The following is an 18,312-nucleotide window of genomic DNA, read 5'->3' on the forward strand; positions in this document are numbered from 1 at the left end:
GAGCTCTGACTACATGCCAAGCAGGGTTACAGAGTTGTAAATAAATAAACAGAACCCAAGATCTGGGAGGCCATGGAGTGAATGGACAATCTTGGGAGGGAAATAGATAATCTTAATAAAAATGAATTTTCAGCCCATTTTGGAAGCAGCGAAGACCGAAAGATTGCCAAGGAAGTGAGAGGTGTTTAAGGCTGAGCAAGCAGTCCTGCGGGGCTGGAATGCGAAATGAGCAAGCACTTTGTTGAGCAAGAGAATTTGTATAGGGAAGAGGGAGGTTGGGACACCACAGAGAGCTGCTGTCCAAAGGTACAGATGGTCAGAAGGTTTGGCTTTGAAGGGGTGTAGTAGGCTGAATAGTTCAACCCACGAGATGAGCTTCCTGCCAAATCCAGACGCTTTTCAGGGGCAGCTGCTCACCTACGAGCTGGCTTCGATCCCTTGCTTGCTCTGCGCACTTTCTTAGTCCCTAAGTCTGCAACGTGGTGGGAAAGAAGAGGGAGTCAGCTGACAGGGAGGGGTGCATAGTGCCGAGGCAGCCCCTTGATGATGAGTGGAGGTGGGAAGCACTTAATCCCAGGTGAAGTGGTTAAAATTTATAGTGAACAATTCCTTTTGCTAGTAGAGGTGCTGTTCCCTTTGACCATGTGTATCTAGAAACACAGGAGCTGAGCTATTCAGCACTTTCAAAACCTGACAAATCGTCACAGGGTCCCTCCTTCCATTGAGAAAGATGTGGATTTCACTCCAGTCTGCTCGGGGAGACAGGGTGCATCTATTTCCCCTAAATGAAGGTGTCCTAGTTGTGCACCATGAGATAGAGGATTCCATTACAGAGTCTTCAGAACTGAGCCCTCTACAGCCTCGGCTCTATCCGACACCATTTCCCTGCATCCCCTTCCCATTTCCCCAGCACTGGAGTCTGTCTGTGTGACTACCAAAATTCATGGTCACAATCAGATGCATGTCCAGTGACCAAGAACTCTCCAAGGACAATGACCAAGAAGTCATTTCTCACTCCTAGGGTTCTCTGTGTTCCTTCCTACCCCAGGGTCCTTATACAGGCTGTTTCCCCTGTTTGGAATAATGTTCTTTTCCCAGCCAGTCACTTAGGTCACTCCTTCCCATCCTTCAGAGCTCAGCTCGAGCATCTCCATCTCTGGAAGGAACTCTCTGACTACCACTCCACCTCCCACCCCCTGATAGGTCAGATTTCTTTATTACACTCTTGCAGGACCCTGTTCATTTCCTAAGGGGCACTTATTTCAGTTTGGAACTATAGATTTGATAATATGCTGATTTGATTAATGTCTATCTCCCCAATAAACTGTAAGCAGGGGGTTTGATTATGTTCTTTGTGATATTCCCAGAGCATAGCATGTGCCTGGCAAGTAGATGTGCTCAAGAAATATCACCTGAATAAATAAACAAGAGAATGTGTAAATAACCAGTGAATGGATGGGCCTGCTGTGGCACTGAGGGCAGGCTGTGCACATAGAAAGTGAACAGCCCAGGCTTTTGACAAGGTGACTGACTCTGCTCTGGCTCTCTCAGTACGAGGAGCTACAGGTTTCGGCAGGCAGACATGGCGATGATCTCCGAAACACCAAACAAGAGATCTCTGAGATGAACCGGATGATCCAGAGGCTGAGAGCTGAGATCGACAGCATCAAGAAGCAGGTAAAATTCTGGCAGGGCCAAGAGCTCCCCACACACGCATGTCTTCCGGGTCATTCAGCCATGCTCACAGGACTCCAATCCAAGAAGCACCATACCTCTAGGGCTACCAGTAAGGCTCATGGCTTTCTCTTTCCTTCTCAGTACGCTAGCCTGCAATCGGCCATCGCCGACGCAGAACAACGCGGAGAACTGGCCCTCAAGGATGCCCGGGCCAAGCTGGTGGACCTGGAGGAGGCCCTGCAGAAAGCCAAGCAGGACATGGCCCGGCTGCTGCGTGAGTACCAGGAGCTGATGAACGTCAAGCTGGCCCTGGACGTGGAGATCGCCACCTACAGCAAGCTGCTGGAGGGCGAGGAGTGCAGGTGAGGGCAAAGGCACTAAGTCCATCCCAGCTGTCGGGCCATTCCTAGGGGCTCAAGTTGCTGCTCACCCGGAAAAGAGAGCAAAATGTAGGTGGAATTGGGTGGTGACAAAGAATACAGGTGCAATTTTTTTCACCACTAAATCGTTATCAGATTTAGGAAATGATCGGGTCTAAGTAATCAAATTCTATCAAAGGAGAAATTTGGTTACATGGCAGGGCTGGATATGTGGTATGAAAGGCTCTGGACTGGGAATGAACTGTCCTAACTAGCTGTGTAACCTTAGGAAAATCAGTATCTCCCCTGGGCCTCAATTTCTTCAATGATAGAATCATATGATCCCCAAAGCTCAGGGAGAGCTTTGTGCTCTGCCATTAACCAGCTGTGTGACCGAGGACAAATTACTTAACCTCTCCATTCCTCAGTGTCCTCACCTGTACAATGGGGATAAGCATAGTTACTAGCTCAAATGTGTTTAAGAGGGTTAATACAGCAAATACACATGAAGCTCTTACAACACCATATGGTACATAAAAAGTGTTCATTAATTTTTAGTTATCATTCAGGTTAGTGGCCAAAGATGTGGGCTTCGGAGTCAAATGAATCTGGTTTCAAATCTGGCTTTGTGATCATGGGCAGGTTAATTAACCTCTCTGAGCTTCAATTTCCCCATCTGTAAAAGTGAAATAATAGTATCTGCTTAATGGAGTTGTTGAGAGCATTAAGTGGCATAGTGTAGGCAACAGGTACCCAATAATTGTTAGCCCTTTTTAGTGTTCTGAGTATATGTTTATGAATGAATACCAGTTCTGTCCTCAGGATGCTAAAACAAAATTAGCCTAGTGGCTGCCACAATAATAGACTGATTATTGCTATTGTTATGTTTATGACTCAGACTCCTCTCCACACCTATAAATAATAACCTTAGCACTGCTCATGCATGACAATAGTTCATTGTTGAAAGAGAACTATTCTTGTTCTATAAGAAACCCTGCTTTCCAGTTGACACCAGTGGATAATTAGCTTTAATTCTCTTAAGGTGTCAACTTAGTTTAAACCAAAAATGTGTTTCTTAGATTACAGGTTTTACCCTATGAACGTCAAACTTCACATTATTTCATTCATTAAATTATTTTTTAACACTATTAGTACTTAAATAATTTCAACCTGCATTACTTCTGCAATAAAATAATAAAAGGGTTTTTTTTTTTTTAATGCATTTAAAACCATTACAAAAATGTCATTTCAAATGCCCACAAGCTACTGGACACAATAGTAACCTCCTTCTCCCCTCTCCTTCCAATCAGGCTGAGTGGAGAAGGTGTTTCTCCAGTTAACATCTGTGAGTATGACATCCTTTGTGTCATTTGGAGTTATATGACTGGGGGATGGGGTGGGGGTGGGCTTGCACGGGCACTGGAGGGTATCCCAGCCATCGGGCTCATTTTGAGACGGTTTGAGGTTTTGAATTCGTTAAAAAGGGAGCCATATTAAGAGAGAGTCTTCAGTGTCACAATTCTTACCTCTTTGTAAGTGAGAGAGCACCACAGAGAGAACAATGGGAGGTGTGCTGTACTTCTGCATGGTTTTAAAAGACCCATGGGCCACACTTCCCAACTCCCAGGTCTCTACCCCTTTCTGGGGGGGCTGCAAGTATAGCTCAGAGATGTATGTTTGATGTAGACAGGCTTTATGAAAACTCCTGGTCTGCCCTCAGCCTCTGAAGGGAGCCTTCGCACTGGGCATAAGGGATTGCCATATAGGAAGCCGCTTCCCTGAACAGTCTGGGGAGAAGCCCCACTGCTTGGCTTAACTCTGTAGAGTATAATGCAGAAAGTTACCAAAGGTTTTCAACGCAGTGAGAGCCCATAAGACATAGCAGTCGGGTGAGAAACAGGAGAGGTGTTAGCAAGCTAGCACAGCCCCGAGCCAGTAAAAGCAGAAGGAGTCACTCACATAGCTCAGTGCTGGCACCGTGAGGCCAGCAGAAATGACTTCTACAACTTAAACTCTACAAGCGAGTTTGGTTTTCTTGACGTGGGATTCACAAAAGCAATTGATTGTATTAGCCAATGATTCTGGAAGACTGAGCCCTCTAAACCACCCAGGGGGTCCTACCCTGATGTCCTTGTCTAGTGGCTCCAGAAACACTAAAAGCTAATTTTGGGAATGGATGACACAACTTCTAAAGTTTCCTTTCTCTTGTAAGAACCTACAAGTCTATATTGGTTTCCTAGAGCTGATGCAACAAAATACCACAAACCTGGTGGCTTAAAACAACAGAAATTTATTGTCTCATTGTTCTGCAGACTAGAGATCCAAAATTGAAGTGCCAGCAGGGTCACGTTCCCTCTGAAACCTGTAGGAGATAACCCTCCCTTGCCTCTTCTAGCTTCTAGTGGTGGCTGTCAGTCCTAGGCTCATCATTCCAATCTCCATCTCTGTGATCATAAGACCATTTCCCTGTGTGTCTGTCTTCACATGGACATCTGCCCCCTTTTTATAAGGACACTAGTCATATTTCCAAATAAGTTCACATTCACAGGTACTGGAGATTAGGACTTCTACATGTTTTTTTGGAGGACACAATTCATCCCATAACAGAGTTCATTTTTTATTTCAATTTTCTTTCTCAATAGTCCGAAGTAGAGTCCTAGATGTTTAACTTGATGATGATCATAAAAGTTAAGAAAAGAGTAAGTTAGGGGAAATTAGGGGCCAGAGTAGGCTGGCTAAAGTGTCATCTGTCACGTGGTTTATGAGGAACATTCCAGCCCCTCTCTTGGATCCAGAGTGTGGAGGTTGAGGGACATCAAGGGAGTATATACGTGTCCCCTCTATGAGCTTGCAGAAGGAAGGGAGACCTCAGAGTCAGGCCACAGAGGCAGATGGGGACAGAGCCGCAGGGGAGAGTGTGATGGGATCAAAGGGAAAGGCAGGTGGACCAAATAGCTGCCAGGAGGAGAGAAGTCTCTACTAAGTTCTACAAGGAAAAGAGAGGTGCTAAGTAGCAGAGGGGAGGCAGGGAGCCATTCCACACTGAGAGAATCCCTGGCACTGCTTTGCAAGTCAAAGCGGGCTGAGGCATAGGACAGCGGTCTCACGACGCAGATGGGACAACTGGAAGGAGACAAATAACTACCTGATGAGACCACTGTCCCTACCCCATGACTTCAGGGCACAGGTCAGGACACCCCAGGTGTCTTCTCTCCTGCTCTTGGTCCTAACCATGTCTCCTCTCTTCCGGCAGCTGTGGTTACCTCCACCGTTTCCAGTGGCTATGGAGGTGGCAGCGGCATTGGAGGTGGAAGCCTGGGTCTCGGTGGGGGCAGCGGCTACTCCTTCACCACCAGTGGTGGGCACAGCCTGGGTGCAGGCCTCGGGGGCTCCAGCTTCAGTGCTAGCAGCAACCGGGGGCTTGGGGGCAGTGGCTCCAGTGTCAAATTTGTCTCCACTACGTCCTCCAGTCGGAAGAGCTATAAGCACTAAGTACGCCACCCGGCTCCCTGAAACCAGCTCTGCCCACTGACCTGGCCGATCTGCACTCGCCCCTGAAAGCCTGGATCTTTCTCCTTCTACCTTCCACAAGGCCCACCTGTGGTGCTATGAAGCCTGGCATCCTAGCTAAACCCCAGTCCCCAACTTGAGCCTGCCTCTGCCCTCCTGACAGTCCCCAAACTGCTCCTGGTGCCCTCTCCATGCCACAGCACAGAGACTTTTAAGATTCACATTCAGCTTGTCTTGCAGAGACTCTCCCTACAGCTCCGCCTTCCTCCTCCCTCCCTCCAGTTGCAGAAATGGGGAGTTTTTGTCTCCCAGGCCATCTCAGTGCCAGGTTGTCAGCCCCCATGTCTCACGGTACTTATAAGCTGCCTGCTGGGAGTGAGGGCTCCCTCTCTCCCCTCCCTGGAATGTGTCCATTAAATGTATGTGTAATGTGTTTGGTATCCAGCCCTCTATTTGGAATTGTGATAGAGCACAGAGCAATTCTCCTCCTCCTCCAGGCCTCCTCCCAGCACAGGGCCCCACACAAGGAGTACTCAGAGTATATCAGACCTCCCCTCTTCCTCCCAGAGCTAAGAAGGCTAAACCAGGGAGAAACAGGAGAGATGTAAGGGCAGACTGCTGGTCAGACTCCTCACCCAAGCTTCTGCCCACTTCCTCCTACCTCTCGTTGGGATGCCTTCTTTGAGAAGCCCAAGCCCCTGGGCAGAAATTCTGCCCAGGCTTTCCACTACGTATGTCATGCGGGGTGATGCCATCCCCTCCCAAAGACAGACTGTATTCCTCCGAGGCCACTGACGTAGGGTGGGCAGCCCAGCCCTCTGCCAACAAAGGGGCCATTGTTCCACAACAGCTTCAAACTTGCAGACCTGAGCAGAAAAATAACAGGGCAGGGGAGGAATTAAAAGTCAGTCCTTGGGGCAGTGCTTTTACCTGGCAGAGGAGCCATTTAGGTCCATAATTGCAGCAGTGAGACATCCGGAACCACCCACATTCCTGAGTCTCCTGGACCCCTCCCATCAGGTCTGAGCCCTGGTGGGTGTCACCCAGAAAAGTTTGGAAGGGTTGGGAGGGAGAGAACAGAAAGAAGGAGAGTAACGACACTGAGAACAATTGTTAAATGTCCCTCATCCCTGGGGGCCAGGCGGTAGGGGCACATTAAGACCCAAGGACAAGAAAAGTAGAGAAGACAGGAATTTGGAGTTAAATCCTGAGTCTCACTTGGCCTTGGACAAGCCACCTTACCGGTGTGAGGTGCAGTCAGACTGCTGGGCCCTAACATTGACCCAGCACTCATCAGCCGTGTGACCCACCAAGTTTCTTGACGACTCTATGCTCCAATTGCTTCATGTGTAAAACAAAACTGATAATAGCCACCTACCCCCATGATGCTGTGTAAAGATTAAATGAGAAGACAGGTGTAAAGCAGCTACCCATAGTAGCTGCTCAGTAAATGTTAGCGATTATTATTGTCATCTACCTTCAAAAAGTCATCGTGAGAATCAAACGACACAATGCTTGCAACTGACTTGCCACATGGTCTGGCACAGATCGAATCCTCGATAAATGGGGTTTCTCGTCTTCATAAGTGGCCACGATGGGAAGGGCATTATCAAGCGCTTGGGTTCAGAGTCCAAGATCTGAGAATCGAGAAGAGAGGAGCAGATGAGAAGCTGTGGGAGTGTCTGCGGAGTGTGGCAGATAATCTGTAGGTTGGGAGGCAGTGGTCTTGGGACCCGATTCTGCCCCAGGCCTGAATGCCCAGGCCTGGTCCTGCCCTGGGTAGGGTGTTCCCTGTGATGATTAGCAGGGCAGAAAGATGGGCTGTGGCCAGACATGCCATTGAGATGAACTCAACACAGTGGTCTTTGATCTTCTCAGGCCAAGCCCATTTTTTGAAAGGGATAAAAGTCAAGGAGACTTTGGGAAAGCTGGACTCTGAAGGCTCCTCATCCCTTTGACATCTTTGCTCCTTTGACCCTCTGGCACCAGCTCCCGCCATGACCCAACGATCTATCACCATCAAGTCGGGGGGCACTCGAAATTTCAGTGCTTCCTCAGCAAACCTCCTTCCAGGCTGCCGGCCCAGCTTCAGCTCTGTCTCCGTGACCCATGGCGGGAAAAGCTTTGGGGGTGGCTTTGGGGGTGGCTTTGGGACCAGGAGCCTCCACGGCCTTGGAGGCAGCAAGAGAATCTCTGTCAGCGGGGGCTACCGCTCAAGCAGGGGCAGCTTTGGGGGTGCTGGCTACGGGATGGGTCTTGGAGGCATAGGGTACAGGGTCGGGGGATTTGGAGGCGGGATGATGCCTGGAGCTGGAGGCATCCAGGAGGTCACTGTCAACCAAAGCCTCCTAACTCCTCTCCACCTGGAGATCGACCCCTCCCTCCAACGGGTGCGGAAGGAGGAGAAGGAGCAGATCAAGTCTCTCAACAACAAGTTTGCTTCCTTCATTGACAAGGTGAGAGGCAAAAAGGGTCCCTGGCAGAATCACTGGGGGATCTCTGTTTTCTATGCTTTTCTGAGGTCAGCTGTGACTAGCCCAGGACCTGCGATGCTGGGGACTGGAAAGACTGCTAATGGGGTGGAGGAGGAGGTGGTTTCCCACTTTGTTGAGGCGAAAGCAGAAATATGTCCACTTCCAGACCCCAGGGCTGTCTGACTCACTGCAAGGACATTATTCTTTTGATGGATAGTGATCTGTTTACTGGGCTAGAAATTAGACAGTGAAAGGGGATCCGTTTGGAGGGAAAGGGATAAAGGGAAGAAAGGTTACAAGTTCAGTTCACAGAAATAGGCAGTGGTCATGTTTTCTTGCCCAGTTTATGAAAGTCTTCCTGTGGCAACCTGCCTAGTGATTTGAGTGTGTCTGAGAAGCTGGGTGGTTAGCTGGGGTGCCCTCAGAGAGTTTCACACTTTTCTTTTGGTGACAGGGAAGTTGTGAGTTCAGCCCTGAGTGCCCCCGGCTGTGTGGCCTGGAATCCTAGGGATTTCCCCAGTTTAGAGAAAGAAATGATTCTATTTTGGATTCTGTTTTGCATCACTGCTTGTCCATACCGAAGGTGATTGTTTTCACCTGGGAAGAACCATTTCAAGAATCTGGATCATTCAGGCTCCATACTTGAGATCTGGAAGAAAGAGTATTAAACTAAGAGGCAACCAGCCAGGTCCTATCTTTGGCTCTACAGCTAGGAGAATCCCTAATTTCTCAGGCTTTAGTTGTGTTGGATGGATGAACTCTATGGTACTTTTGCAGGTCTAACAGGCTATGAAATGCCTCATCAGATGGACCCAGATCTTTGAATGTGTAAAACATAACCACTGAGGCAGTGGTTCTTCAACTTTATCACCCGTGTCACCCCACGTGGCCTGGTGTTTGTATCAACAGCTGTGAGATTTTCAGAAGCCTGGCTCTGAGGGGGAAGAATGTGGGCCCTGCTTGTCCTAGGTTTATCTGGAGGGGACATGAGGAATGAGGAGATGTGACTAGGGAGGAACTTGGAGCCAGAACTGCCCTCCTTCCTCTGACAAGGGTGCACTGTCAAAGACCCTCTGAAGGCACACTGCCATCTCCGAAGTCCTAGAGGCTCTGTTTTTCCTTCTTGGGGTTGTGTCATTCCAGCTACTCCCAATGGAAGAACTTTGCTTAGGGAGAAAGGTTTTGCATATTTTCCCAGGCTGAAGGGCAGATGAGTGCAAGTCAAGAAAAAAAAAAATTAGTAGTATGAGACCAGAGAAGACCTGAGAGAGCAGAGGGAACAATGGGTTAGCCAAGGCCACACAGCTAGTGAAGCCTGGGATTGAGCCCAGGCCCCCTCCATGAAACTCCAGAGTGACCCATTCCAGCACTCCTGGAGCATGTAGGCAACTGAATCCAGATGCTAGATCTCAAGAAATCATGTGGAAAAGAAAATAGACAGATTGAATTTTCTGCCAAGAAACTCCTGCCCATTTAATGGGAATCAAAACTTTACCCAGTAACATGATGGTGGAATGTTTCCTACCACACATCAACATGGTTTGGTTATTCAGATGCTCTCTAGCCCCTTTGGCCATCCTTGTTTCTCCCAGCTCCGAACCAAGCCACTGCCTGTCTCTCGGGCCCATTGCACCTACATTTGCTTGGCTCTCTACATTCCTGGCTCCTTCCAGGCTGAGGACCAGGAGGAAGAGACTACCATCTGGACTCTGAGGTCTTGCAGGATCCCCCCTCCACTGTTGGGGGATCCTGGATCCCAGAGCCTTCCAGGGGGCTGCTGCAAGGAAGCCCTCACAGTCTCTCACCTCTGGCTGGGGCAGGTGCGGTTCCTGGAGCAGCAGAACAAAGTCCTGGAGACCAAATGGAGCCTCCTGCAGGAGCATAAAACCACCAGAGCCAACATCGAGCCTATGTTTGAAGCCTACATCAACAACCTGAGGCGACAGCTGGACAGCCTGGGTGGGGAGCGGGCAAGGCTGGAGATGGAACTGAAGAACATGCAGGACGTGGTGGAGGACTTCAAGAACAAGTGAGTGGATTTTTAGCCAGCTTCTGCGAAGACTTTGCCCTGAGGCTCCTGGGGAGGCTCTGCTCTCTAGAAGTGCCCAGCCCAGTGGGGAAATGGGATGCATACTTAAGGCACCAAGGTAGACTCAGAGGATGAACTGAAATTCTGCAGTCAAAAATGTTGGAGCTTTGAGAGGGACCAGGGTTCTAGATGATAACAACTTACATGGGCACAGAGAGCATGATACACACAGCAAACAACCTGATAAACTTGGCAGATAAAGAAAGTAAGGCTCTGAGAGAGCAAATGACTCATCCAAGGGTAACTCGTGAGTTAAGAATTAAACTCATAGAATCTCACTCTCACATTTGTTCAACTCAATCCCATTGCTAACTTATGCAATATTCATGCCTTCACCCTAACCCTGGCCAGGGGGCCGGGGAACAGAGGAAAAAGAGCCATGTATGCTGCTTTCTCCCTGGAAACCACACACACATGCGTGCGTGCACGCACACGCACACACACACACACACACACACCACTAAACATGATAGTATGCTCATGTCTATAGACATGAGTAATTTCTTATTTTCATTCTTCTAACTTATTTCTAATTGTCTTGGTCCAAACAAAATGAGTGACTCAATAAGGAGTTCTAGTCACTGTTTATGTAACCCAGTAAGAGTTAAGGCTTTAGAGTTATGCTAACATGGTAGCTAGTAGCCACATGTGGCTATTTAAACTTAAACTAATTAAAATTAAATAAAATATAAAATTCAGCTTCTCAATCACACCAGCCACATTTAAAGTGCTGAATTGCCACTTGTGGTAATGGGTTCTATAACGGACACAGTTATAGAGCATTTCTATCATCACAGAAAGTTCTATCAGACAGTAGTATAGAGTCTAGTCAATGGCTTTAAAATCTTGGCTCAACCACTTACCAGCTGAATGACCTAAAGGAAACTAATCTCTGTAAATCCCAGTTCCTTTGTCTGTTAAAGGGGATATTAATAGTGCCCACTTTATGGGGGAGGGGGAGTTTGAAAATATTAAATCAAAACTTACATGTAAAATACTTGGTAGGGTGCCCAGTGTATATAGTAAGTTGTTAATAAGTGTTTTCAGTTTTTATTGTATTGAAGTTTAGGTATATGTGTATAGTGATGCAGACACAGATAAGAGAAACAAGTGCAGGTGGATAATTTATAATATGTGTGCAGACATGGAGTAACAGTGTTTCAATCCAAGAAGGCTTTCTGGAGGAGGAAATAAAAGCTCAAGATTGAGGAAAAAGGCACAGAGGAGGGATATTGGGAGGAAAGTGTTGAATAGTGTCCTCCTAGTTAATAGATGGGGACGTTCCTGTGGCAGGTGTCTAAGAGAAGGGCTACATGGTGCTTGCTCTCTGGCAGAGTGACTGTGAGCTGGGAAACACAGAAGACAAGGAGGGTCGCATGGAATTAGGTGAAGAACACATGCGTATATTCAATGAAAAGGCATCATGAGGAAACAATAAGGAAAACCACATCAATTGACACGAAAGAGCTTGTCTCAGATTCTGCTGGACAAGAGGCAATAAAGGAGCAGGGTTGATTCTGGTTATATACATAAAGTGCTTTGTGGTTTTAACAACATGCCATTTCATAGGTGGAAAAAGTCTCTGAGAGGTTAAGTGAACTGCCTCAGGTTGCTCAGCTGGAAAGTGGAAAAGACAAAGCCCAAACCACAGCTGTCCAGAGCTGTCGTGAGGGTGGGATTCATCCATGCTTAGGAAGGTTGGGTCACCTCGAGCAGAAACCAACTTCCTTCCCAGAGATCAGTGAGCAGAGGGGAGTGGGGCTGCCGCATGGGGGCAGATTGAAGAATGAGAAAACTGAGTGGGGGTGGGAGTTGCTCCTATTAGCCTAAAGACTTTGCTTCCCAGGTGGGGTTCAATGTGGCTGAGATTAATAATCAGGCATGAAGGTACCATGGGGTAGAAGAGCTGGCCAAGGCCTGAAATGGCATGCCTCTTACTATTTTCCCTGTTCCTCCTCTCATGGCCTCTGTTTGGTTGGAGCGAGACTGTGGAGTCAAAAAGGAAGCATGCATGCCCCTTAATGGGACCTGAGCACTCCAAGAAGCAAAGCTCTGAGAAAAGCAATATTGGAAAGAATGAGGGGTGGTTCTGTTTTGTTGTTCCGGATTTGGGTTTTGTTTAGACAAGAGGGGTTGTCCAGTTGATTTGGGATTTGGGGGGTGCGTGTATAGTAGGAGAGCTCTGCTATAGCAGCGCATTTTTCAGGTCTGCTCTTTGAGACCGGCCATCGCCTGCCTACCTGCATCCCTCACAGTTGGACCTCACTCCCAGAAGCCCTGTTTCTAACACCTATTCACTTCCGATCCTTCCCACAGGTATGAAGAAGAAATCAACAGGCGCACAGTGGCAGAGAATGAGTTCGTGGTGCTGAAGAAGGTGAGGGGTCAGGGAATATCCCTTCTGACTCCCAGGTAGTCCGTCCAGGAGAGGCAGTTGCCACTTAAGCATGTGGCCTTGTATACAAAGCTTTATTTAATTTGCACAACCAATCTTGGAAGCAGGCTTTACTTTAGAAGTGAGAAAACTCAAGCTCAGCTTGGTTAAGCAAGTTGCCCCAGGGTTACCCAGATAATCAGAAGTGAGTCAGGTTCCAGGGCTCTAAAGTCTGAGCTGTAAAACCTGACATCGGCCCCATCCCCACGAGGAGAGTCCAGTACAGGGAGAGGCCAAGCAAAACGGGCCTTGTGCTGAGTTGAGTCTCCAGGACATCAAGTCAGGCTTGGTGGACAGGAGTAAGACAGAGATCAGCTCTGGGGAGCTGTGGACCTTCCCGCTTAGAGGTGTACAGGCAGAGAGAGAGGAGAATCAGCCCCAAGCTAAGCTGGAGATGAGAGATGGAGCAGTGGTGTGTGAGGGGGAGGAAGGGGCACAGAGTGCGAGGAGGGAAAGTCAGAGAGAGCCTCGGGGAGAGGCTGGGAGAGCCCCAGGGCCCAGGATGGGGTCGTCTTCACCACGTGACACACAGAAATGCTCTCATCCCCGGGAGCTGAAGTTCTCCCGCCTAACCCATAGACAGAGGGCTGGTTCCCCCAGACTGGGTGGGACTCAGAGTGACAGCATGTTCTGTGCCCAGGATGTGGATGCCGCCTACATGAACAAGGTGGAGCTGGAGGCCAAGGTGGATGCCATAATGGACGAGATTAACTTTCTGAGAGCTTTCTACGATGCGGTAAGCAGTGCCCAGTGCTCTCTCCTTCAGAACGTTGAAAGCTAGGGGCCTCGGCTGGGATCGGCGATATCGAGGAGCGGGTGAAAGGGCATTGTGTCCCTGGTAGGCCTGGTAAGGACAGGTAATATGCCCAGTAGGTCACATATGCTTGGTGCCCAATAGAAGTTGGTGATGTTGTTCCAGGAGCAGGAGCAATGACCACAGCCCACACGGGGCAAAAAGACATCAATTTCTCTGCTTATTCACTTTATTGCCGACAGCTGGTGTGGTGTTGGCTCCTAATTTTGAATGAGCCCACAGTACAGCAAGCCCGTGGGCTGAGACCCTCAAGCTAGGTCAGCTACTAGGAGAAAACTATTTGGGAAAACAAATTGCAGCACACGACCACAAAATAATCATTTCTCGAAGCAAGAAATACATGAACCAATTGTTAAGGAAAAAGGGATATTTTCACTTAGATTTGCGATATGGACCAGTGATTCTCAAATTTTATAACACAGTAAAGTCTTCTAGACGTCTTGTTAAAACACCAGTTCTGATTTAATGAGTCTAGTGTCGAGCCCAAAATGTTGCATTTCAATCAAGTTCCCGGGTGATGCTGATGGTGCTGGTGTGGGTCATAATTTGGGAATGTTGCTTTAGATGATTGAGGAGTGATAATTAAACAAATTAATTGTGGGCTTACTGTTTCAAAAACCAGCTTATATAGACATGGATTTATTTAATCTTCCCAGAAATCAGATGAAGCAGTACTGTGTAGGACTAGCCCCTCTGAGACACAGAGATACTATCTAACCTGTTTGGCAGATCCAGAACTTGATTTTTCAGTCCGGTGCCCTTTCTGCTATTAGAAGCCGATTTCCATTTTTCATCCCTGAGGAGCTGGGAGGAGCAAAGTTGGGAGATAGGACTGGGAAGCAGCAAAGCTTTCTGGCTCCTTCTGACTCCGTTTTCTTTCATGAGATGATTTCTTTATTTGGTGTGAAAGGATGTGTTTTCACAGAACATGAGACATTATAACACTGACAGGTTGCAACAAGGAGTGTTTCCTTGACAGTGGAAGTAACTTCAAGAGAATCCTGGCTACAGTTATCTGTGCTGCTCCTCCCTCCATGCAGATGAGTTGGTGATAAAAAATGGGAGTTAACCTAGCGACCTTCCTAGTGTCCTTCCCAGCCCTTTTAGACCTAAGCAGGGTGCTGCATCTCTACAGTACAAATGAAGCCTTTGATGCCAGGATCTGTTCCGGAGGTCTGGTCACAGTGTCCCAACACATACGCACATGTACACACGTATGCACACACATGCACACACACATACACACATGCACATATGCACACATGCACACCCTGCTCAGCCCTCCCATTTGGACACCATCACAGGAGCTGGCTCAGCTTCAGGCCCAGATCTCTGAGACCTCCGTGATCCTGTCCATGGACAACAACCGTAACCTGGACCTAGACAGCATCATCGCAGAGGTCAAGGCCCAATATGAGGATATTGCCAACCGCAGCCGGGCTGAGGCCGAGTCCTGGTACCAGACCAAGGTGAGGTGTCAAAGTCAAGTTTATGAAACAATTATAGAGAACTGGCCAATTATGTAAGAGTTTTATCCTCTCAGATGTCCAACTCTGATGAGGTCAAAGGGATCTGAGTTCAGCTTTGGGCTTGCCCTTTGTTCCAAGTAATCCTTGGGCTGCATCATTAGGACCTGGAGGAATAGCCAGGTGAAGGTGGAAGGTGGTCAGTCCTTCTGCCACAGGGAGGGTGAACACACGTCCAATGCTCTGTAGAAGAGAGGTGAAGGACAGCTGGACAGTATGGGCCACCAGTGTCCGCAGGAATGAGAGAGGCAGGGTAGGAACAAGAGGTAGGTTGGGCCTCCTGGATCTAAAGGAGAGAGGTGGAGCTGTCTGGGGCTGAGGGCTTCGGGTGTCAAAGGCTGGATATGGGTCACGCAATGAGATTTTCCAGGTTAGAGCAAACATTCTGAGCTGAGGAGTCACTGGGGATATGAGGTGTGGTGCCAAGGAAAACAATGATAAAAGAGCTTTAAAATCAGAGAGTGACAGGCATTCCCGCATGAGGCTGAATTTGTGATGATGAGATACATGGTGTCAAGGGAGAAGGACAAAAGACTGGATCCAAGAAAAAGGGTCCAGTTGTGGGGTGGAGCTGGTGGACACCAAGAGTGAGTGGCAGAGCCCAGGGACAATGGAGATGGATTTGATGGAGAATTGGCGGAAGCAGAGGGAGGCGTCCGCAGGCAACACACTGAAAGCCTGTTGGGCCCTGGGCAGCCACTGCCTTCTCTCCTCTGGACTTACCATCTTTGTGTCCTGCTTCTCCCCCTGCCGCACCCCAGTACGAGGAGCTGCAGCGGTCTGCTGGTCAGCACGGGGACGACCTCCGCTCCACCAAGATGGAGATCTCCGAGCTGAACCGAATGATGCAGAGGCTGCGCTCCGAGATTGATAATCTGAAAAAGCAGGTACAGCACTCCAGAGGGCATCCCACCCATGCCACAGCCCCCGGGCAGACCTCGGCCTGGTCCTAACTCAGCCCATGCAGAGCGAAGCCTCCCCAGAGGAGTGGCCATCCAGGAATGTGCAGTCTCCCACCTCACCAGGGGTGTCAGGACCTTTTTCCTGAATTCTGTCCAACGTCAATTCTTCTAGAAAAAGCTCTGTCCTCTGGAGACACCCATGGTTAAACTTTGACTTGCATTACTTACCTATTATCCAGAGATGTTCAGTATTGAAAAGGACTCCCAAAATAATTTTCTCTATCCTGGCTAATTCTCAAATAATCCAGTGGGGACAGAGACTAATCTTATTTTTAAACACGATGAAGCTCCAGCCTTCTTTGCATGAGATCCATTTCCGGAAACTCCTCCATATTTTTAACCTAAACCACGCATCTTTCTGCATTCTCTGTGGACGATTTCACAAACTTCCATGTCCTCCTGGCAGTGTGCCGCACTCCAGGCCGCCATCGCTGATGCCGAGCAGCGCGGGGAGATGGCCCTCAAGGACGCTAAGCACAAGCTGGCTGAGCTGGAGGACGCCCTGCAGAAGGCCAAGCAGGACATGGCACGGCAGCTGCGCGAGTACCAGGAGCTCATGAACGTCAAGCTGGCCCTGGACATTGAGATCGCCACCTATCGGAAGCTGCTGGAGGGCGAGGAGTGCAGGTGGGTTACCTCCTCCCACCATGGCTCAGACTCCACCAGAGCATTATAGTGATGCCACAGAGGCCAACAGCCCCGCAGGGGCAGGCCCCATATAGAAATTCCCAGGAGAACCCAGTTAAAACGAAGCTGCTTCCCAGAGGTCTTCTGCAGTCACATCTCCTCCTACAGCTCCTGTTGGACCCAGGGCAGGGGCCTAGGTGAAAGGTATCAGAGAGAAATGGATGGCCCATGACTACCTGGAAGGTCACAAGCAGGGCCATTTCTGCCCAGTCCCTCTAACAAATGAGGTCACACTTGGGACAAGCCTCAGGGCCTCTGTGTTTGCCCAGAGACGCCTACAATCTAACTATTCCTCTCTATCTAGTGAGCACAGGTTCCTTTCTCCATTTCCCTACATATTTTGACTGAATATCTCTTCCAGATGTCCCCTCATATAGTCATAGTAGCTTCCTTAGCTAATGAGATGAATGAAAGTTTTGTTAAGCCCAGTGCCCGGCACACAGTAGGTGTGCTGTGCTGGTAACTTTAAATACAAAGAATGCAGGGCTCTTTAACGTCTCAGCAAATGAAACGTCCCTTTCTCTTTCCACCTGCAACAGACTCACTGGAGAAGGTGTCGGACCCGTGAACATCTGTGAGTAAAGGTCTTGGGATGATTGATAGAAAAGTGGGAGACAAAGTGGAAGCTAATAACGTCACTAACAAGGATTTGATGGCCAGAAAGTGAAAAGGCTGGGGCAGGGATGTCATTAAGGCCCTCTCACAGGCTCTGCAGAGACCCTGCTCTTCTTCGGCCCTTCTTCCCGGTGCAGTCAAGAGAGATTTGTGGTGACTCCTCATTCCCAGGGCTGGGGTCATAAGTCCACAGGAATGACTCCACCCGGGCCCCAGGAGAACCCAGTTATAAGACAGGACTACTCACAGAGCGATGGGTCTCCCATCTGAATTCCTAATTTCTCAGCTAGTTCTGGCAGGAATTCAAACTCACACGACTAACAAGAGGTAACTAAACAGGTTACAGGTAAAGACATATATTTAGAATTGAAGCAAATCAATTGAACAAGCAGAGCAGTGACCGACCTGGCTTGGCCTCAGCTCACGGGTAGGAGATGGGGAGGAATCATCCCACAGAGTGACCCAACAGGTGGCACGCATAGAGCCCTGAGTCCTGGGCACGGGAAGCTGAGTCCCCTTGGACTCCATGTGGGTCAGACTATATTTGGGAGGCTGAAAACCAGGATGAGGGAGAACATGAAACCACTTCATACACAGAACCAGAGTGTTTCACCTGGAAAGCAGATTCTGAGAAGTGAAGCCTAACAGGCCTCTTCAAATGTTTGAAAGACTGTGGTGAGCTGTGTCCTGAGATAGTTAGCCCCCCATTGCAGAAAGTATGTCAACAGAAGCCAAATGACTGCCTCTCAGCGACACAGTAGAGGGGATTCCAACCCCGGGGGAGGTTCGTCTGGGTGGCCTTCCGGCCTCTTCCAGCATGGAAGTCTCTGACTCCATCACAGCAGATGGGGCCTCGCATTTCATTCAGCGAGATGCCCTGGTGGTATAGATGAGAAATGAACACAGCATGGGAGCCTAATGCCTTGGTTTCTGACAGGAGTGACCTTGGACATGCCACTTGATCTCTTTGTGCCTCCGATTTTTCCTCTGTAAAATGGGGCTGCTTGTAGTAATGGCATCCTCTCAGGCCCATTGCGAACAGTGTGCTCATAGCTGTGAAGGGGCTTTGAAAAGCATGATGTCTTCTGCAACTGCTCCCTTCGAGGCAGTGTGTGATGGGGACAGAATCTGTGCCCGCTCTCTCTGACCTCGGCTCCCAGGGAAC

At 48.8% G+C, this 18,312-nt stretch overlaps 2 protein-coding genes across 2 annotated transcripts in view; both read left to right on the forward strand.

Moving 5' to 3' along the window:
* LOC105307001 (keratin, type II cytoskeletal 75) overlaps nucleotides 1–5,884 on the forward strand; it is a 15,475-nt gene extending 9,591 nt beyond the window's left edge. The window contains exons 7-9 of the mRNA XM_023524548.1: nucleotides 1,819–2,039; nucleotides 3,347–3,381; nucleotides 5,290–5,884. Of these exons, the coding sequence (XP_023380316.1) occupies nucleotides 1,819–2,039; nucleotides 3,347–3,381; nucleotides 5,290–5,528 (495 nt within the window). The 3' untranslated portion in view covers nucleotides 5,529–5,884. The remainder of the gene's footprint in view (nucleotides 1–1,818; nucleotides 2,040–3,346; nucleotides 3,382–5,289) is intronic.
* Nucleotides 5,885–7,451: 1,567 nt separating this feature from the next.
* LOC105307000 (keratin, type II cytoskeletal 5-like) lies at nucleotides 7,452–17,280 on the forward strand. Its single transcript, XM_011382336.2, has 8 exons — nucleotides 7,452–8,002; nucleotides 9,841–10,049; nucleotides 12,426–12,486; nucleotides 13,184–13,279; nucleotides 14,662–14,826; nucleotides 15,645–15,770; nucleotides 16,252–16,472; nucleotides 17,072–17,280. The coding sequence occupies exons 1-8, from the start codon at nucleotides 7,544–7,546 to the stop codon at nucleotides 17,112–17,114; spliced, it is 1,380 nt and encodes a 459-aa protein (XP_011380638.1). The 5' UTR covers nucleotides 7,452–7,543; the 3' UTR covers nucleotides 17,115–17,280.
* The last annotated feature ends 1,032 nt before the right edge of the window (nucleotides 17,281–18,312 follow it).

This window comes from Pteropus vampyrus, unplaced genomic scaffold (genome assembly GCF_000151845.1).
Source record: "Pteropus vampyrus isolate Shadow unplaced genomic scaffold, Pvam_2.0 Scaffold471, whole genome shotgun sequence".
In the NCBI taxonomy this organism is placed as follows: domain Eukaryota; kingdom Metazoa; phylum Chordata; class Mammalia; order Chiroptera; family Pteropodidae; genus Pteropus; species Pteropus vampyrus.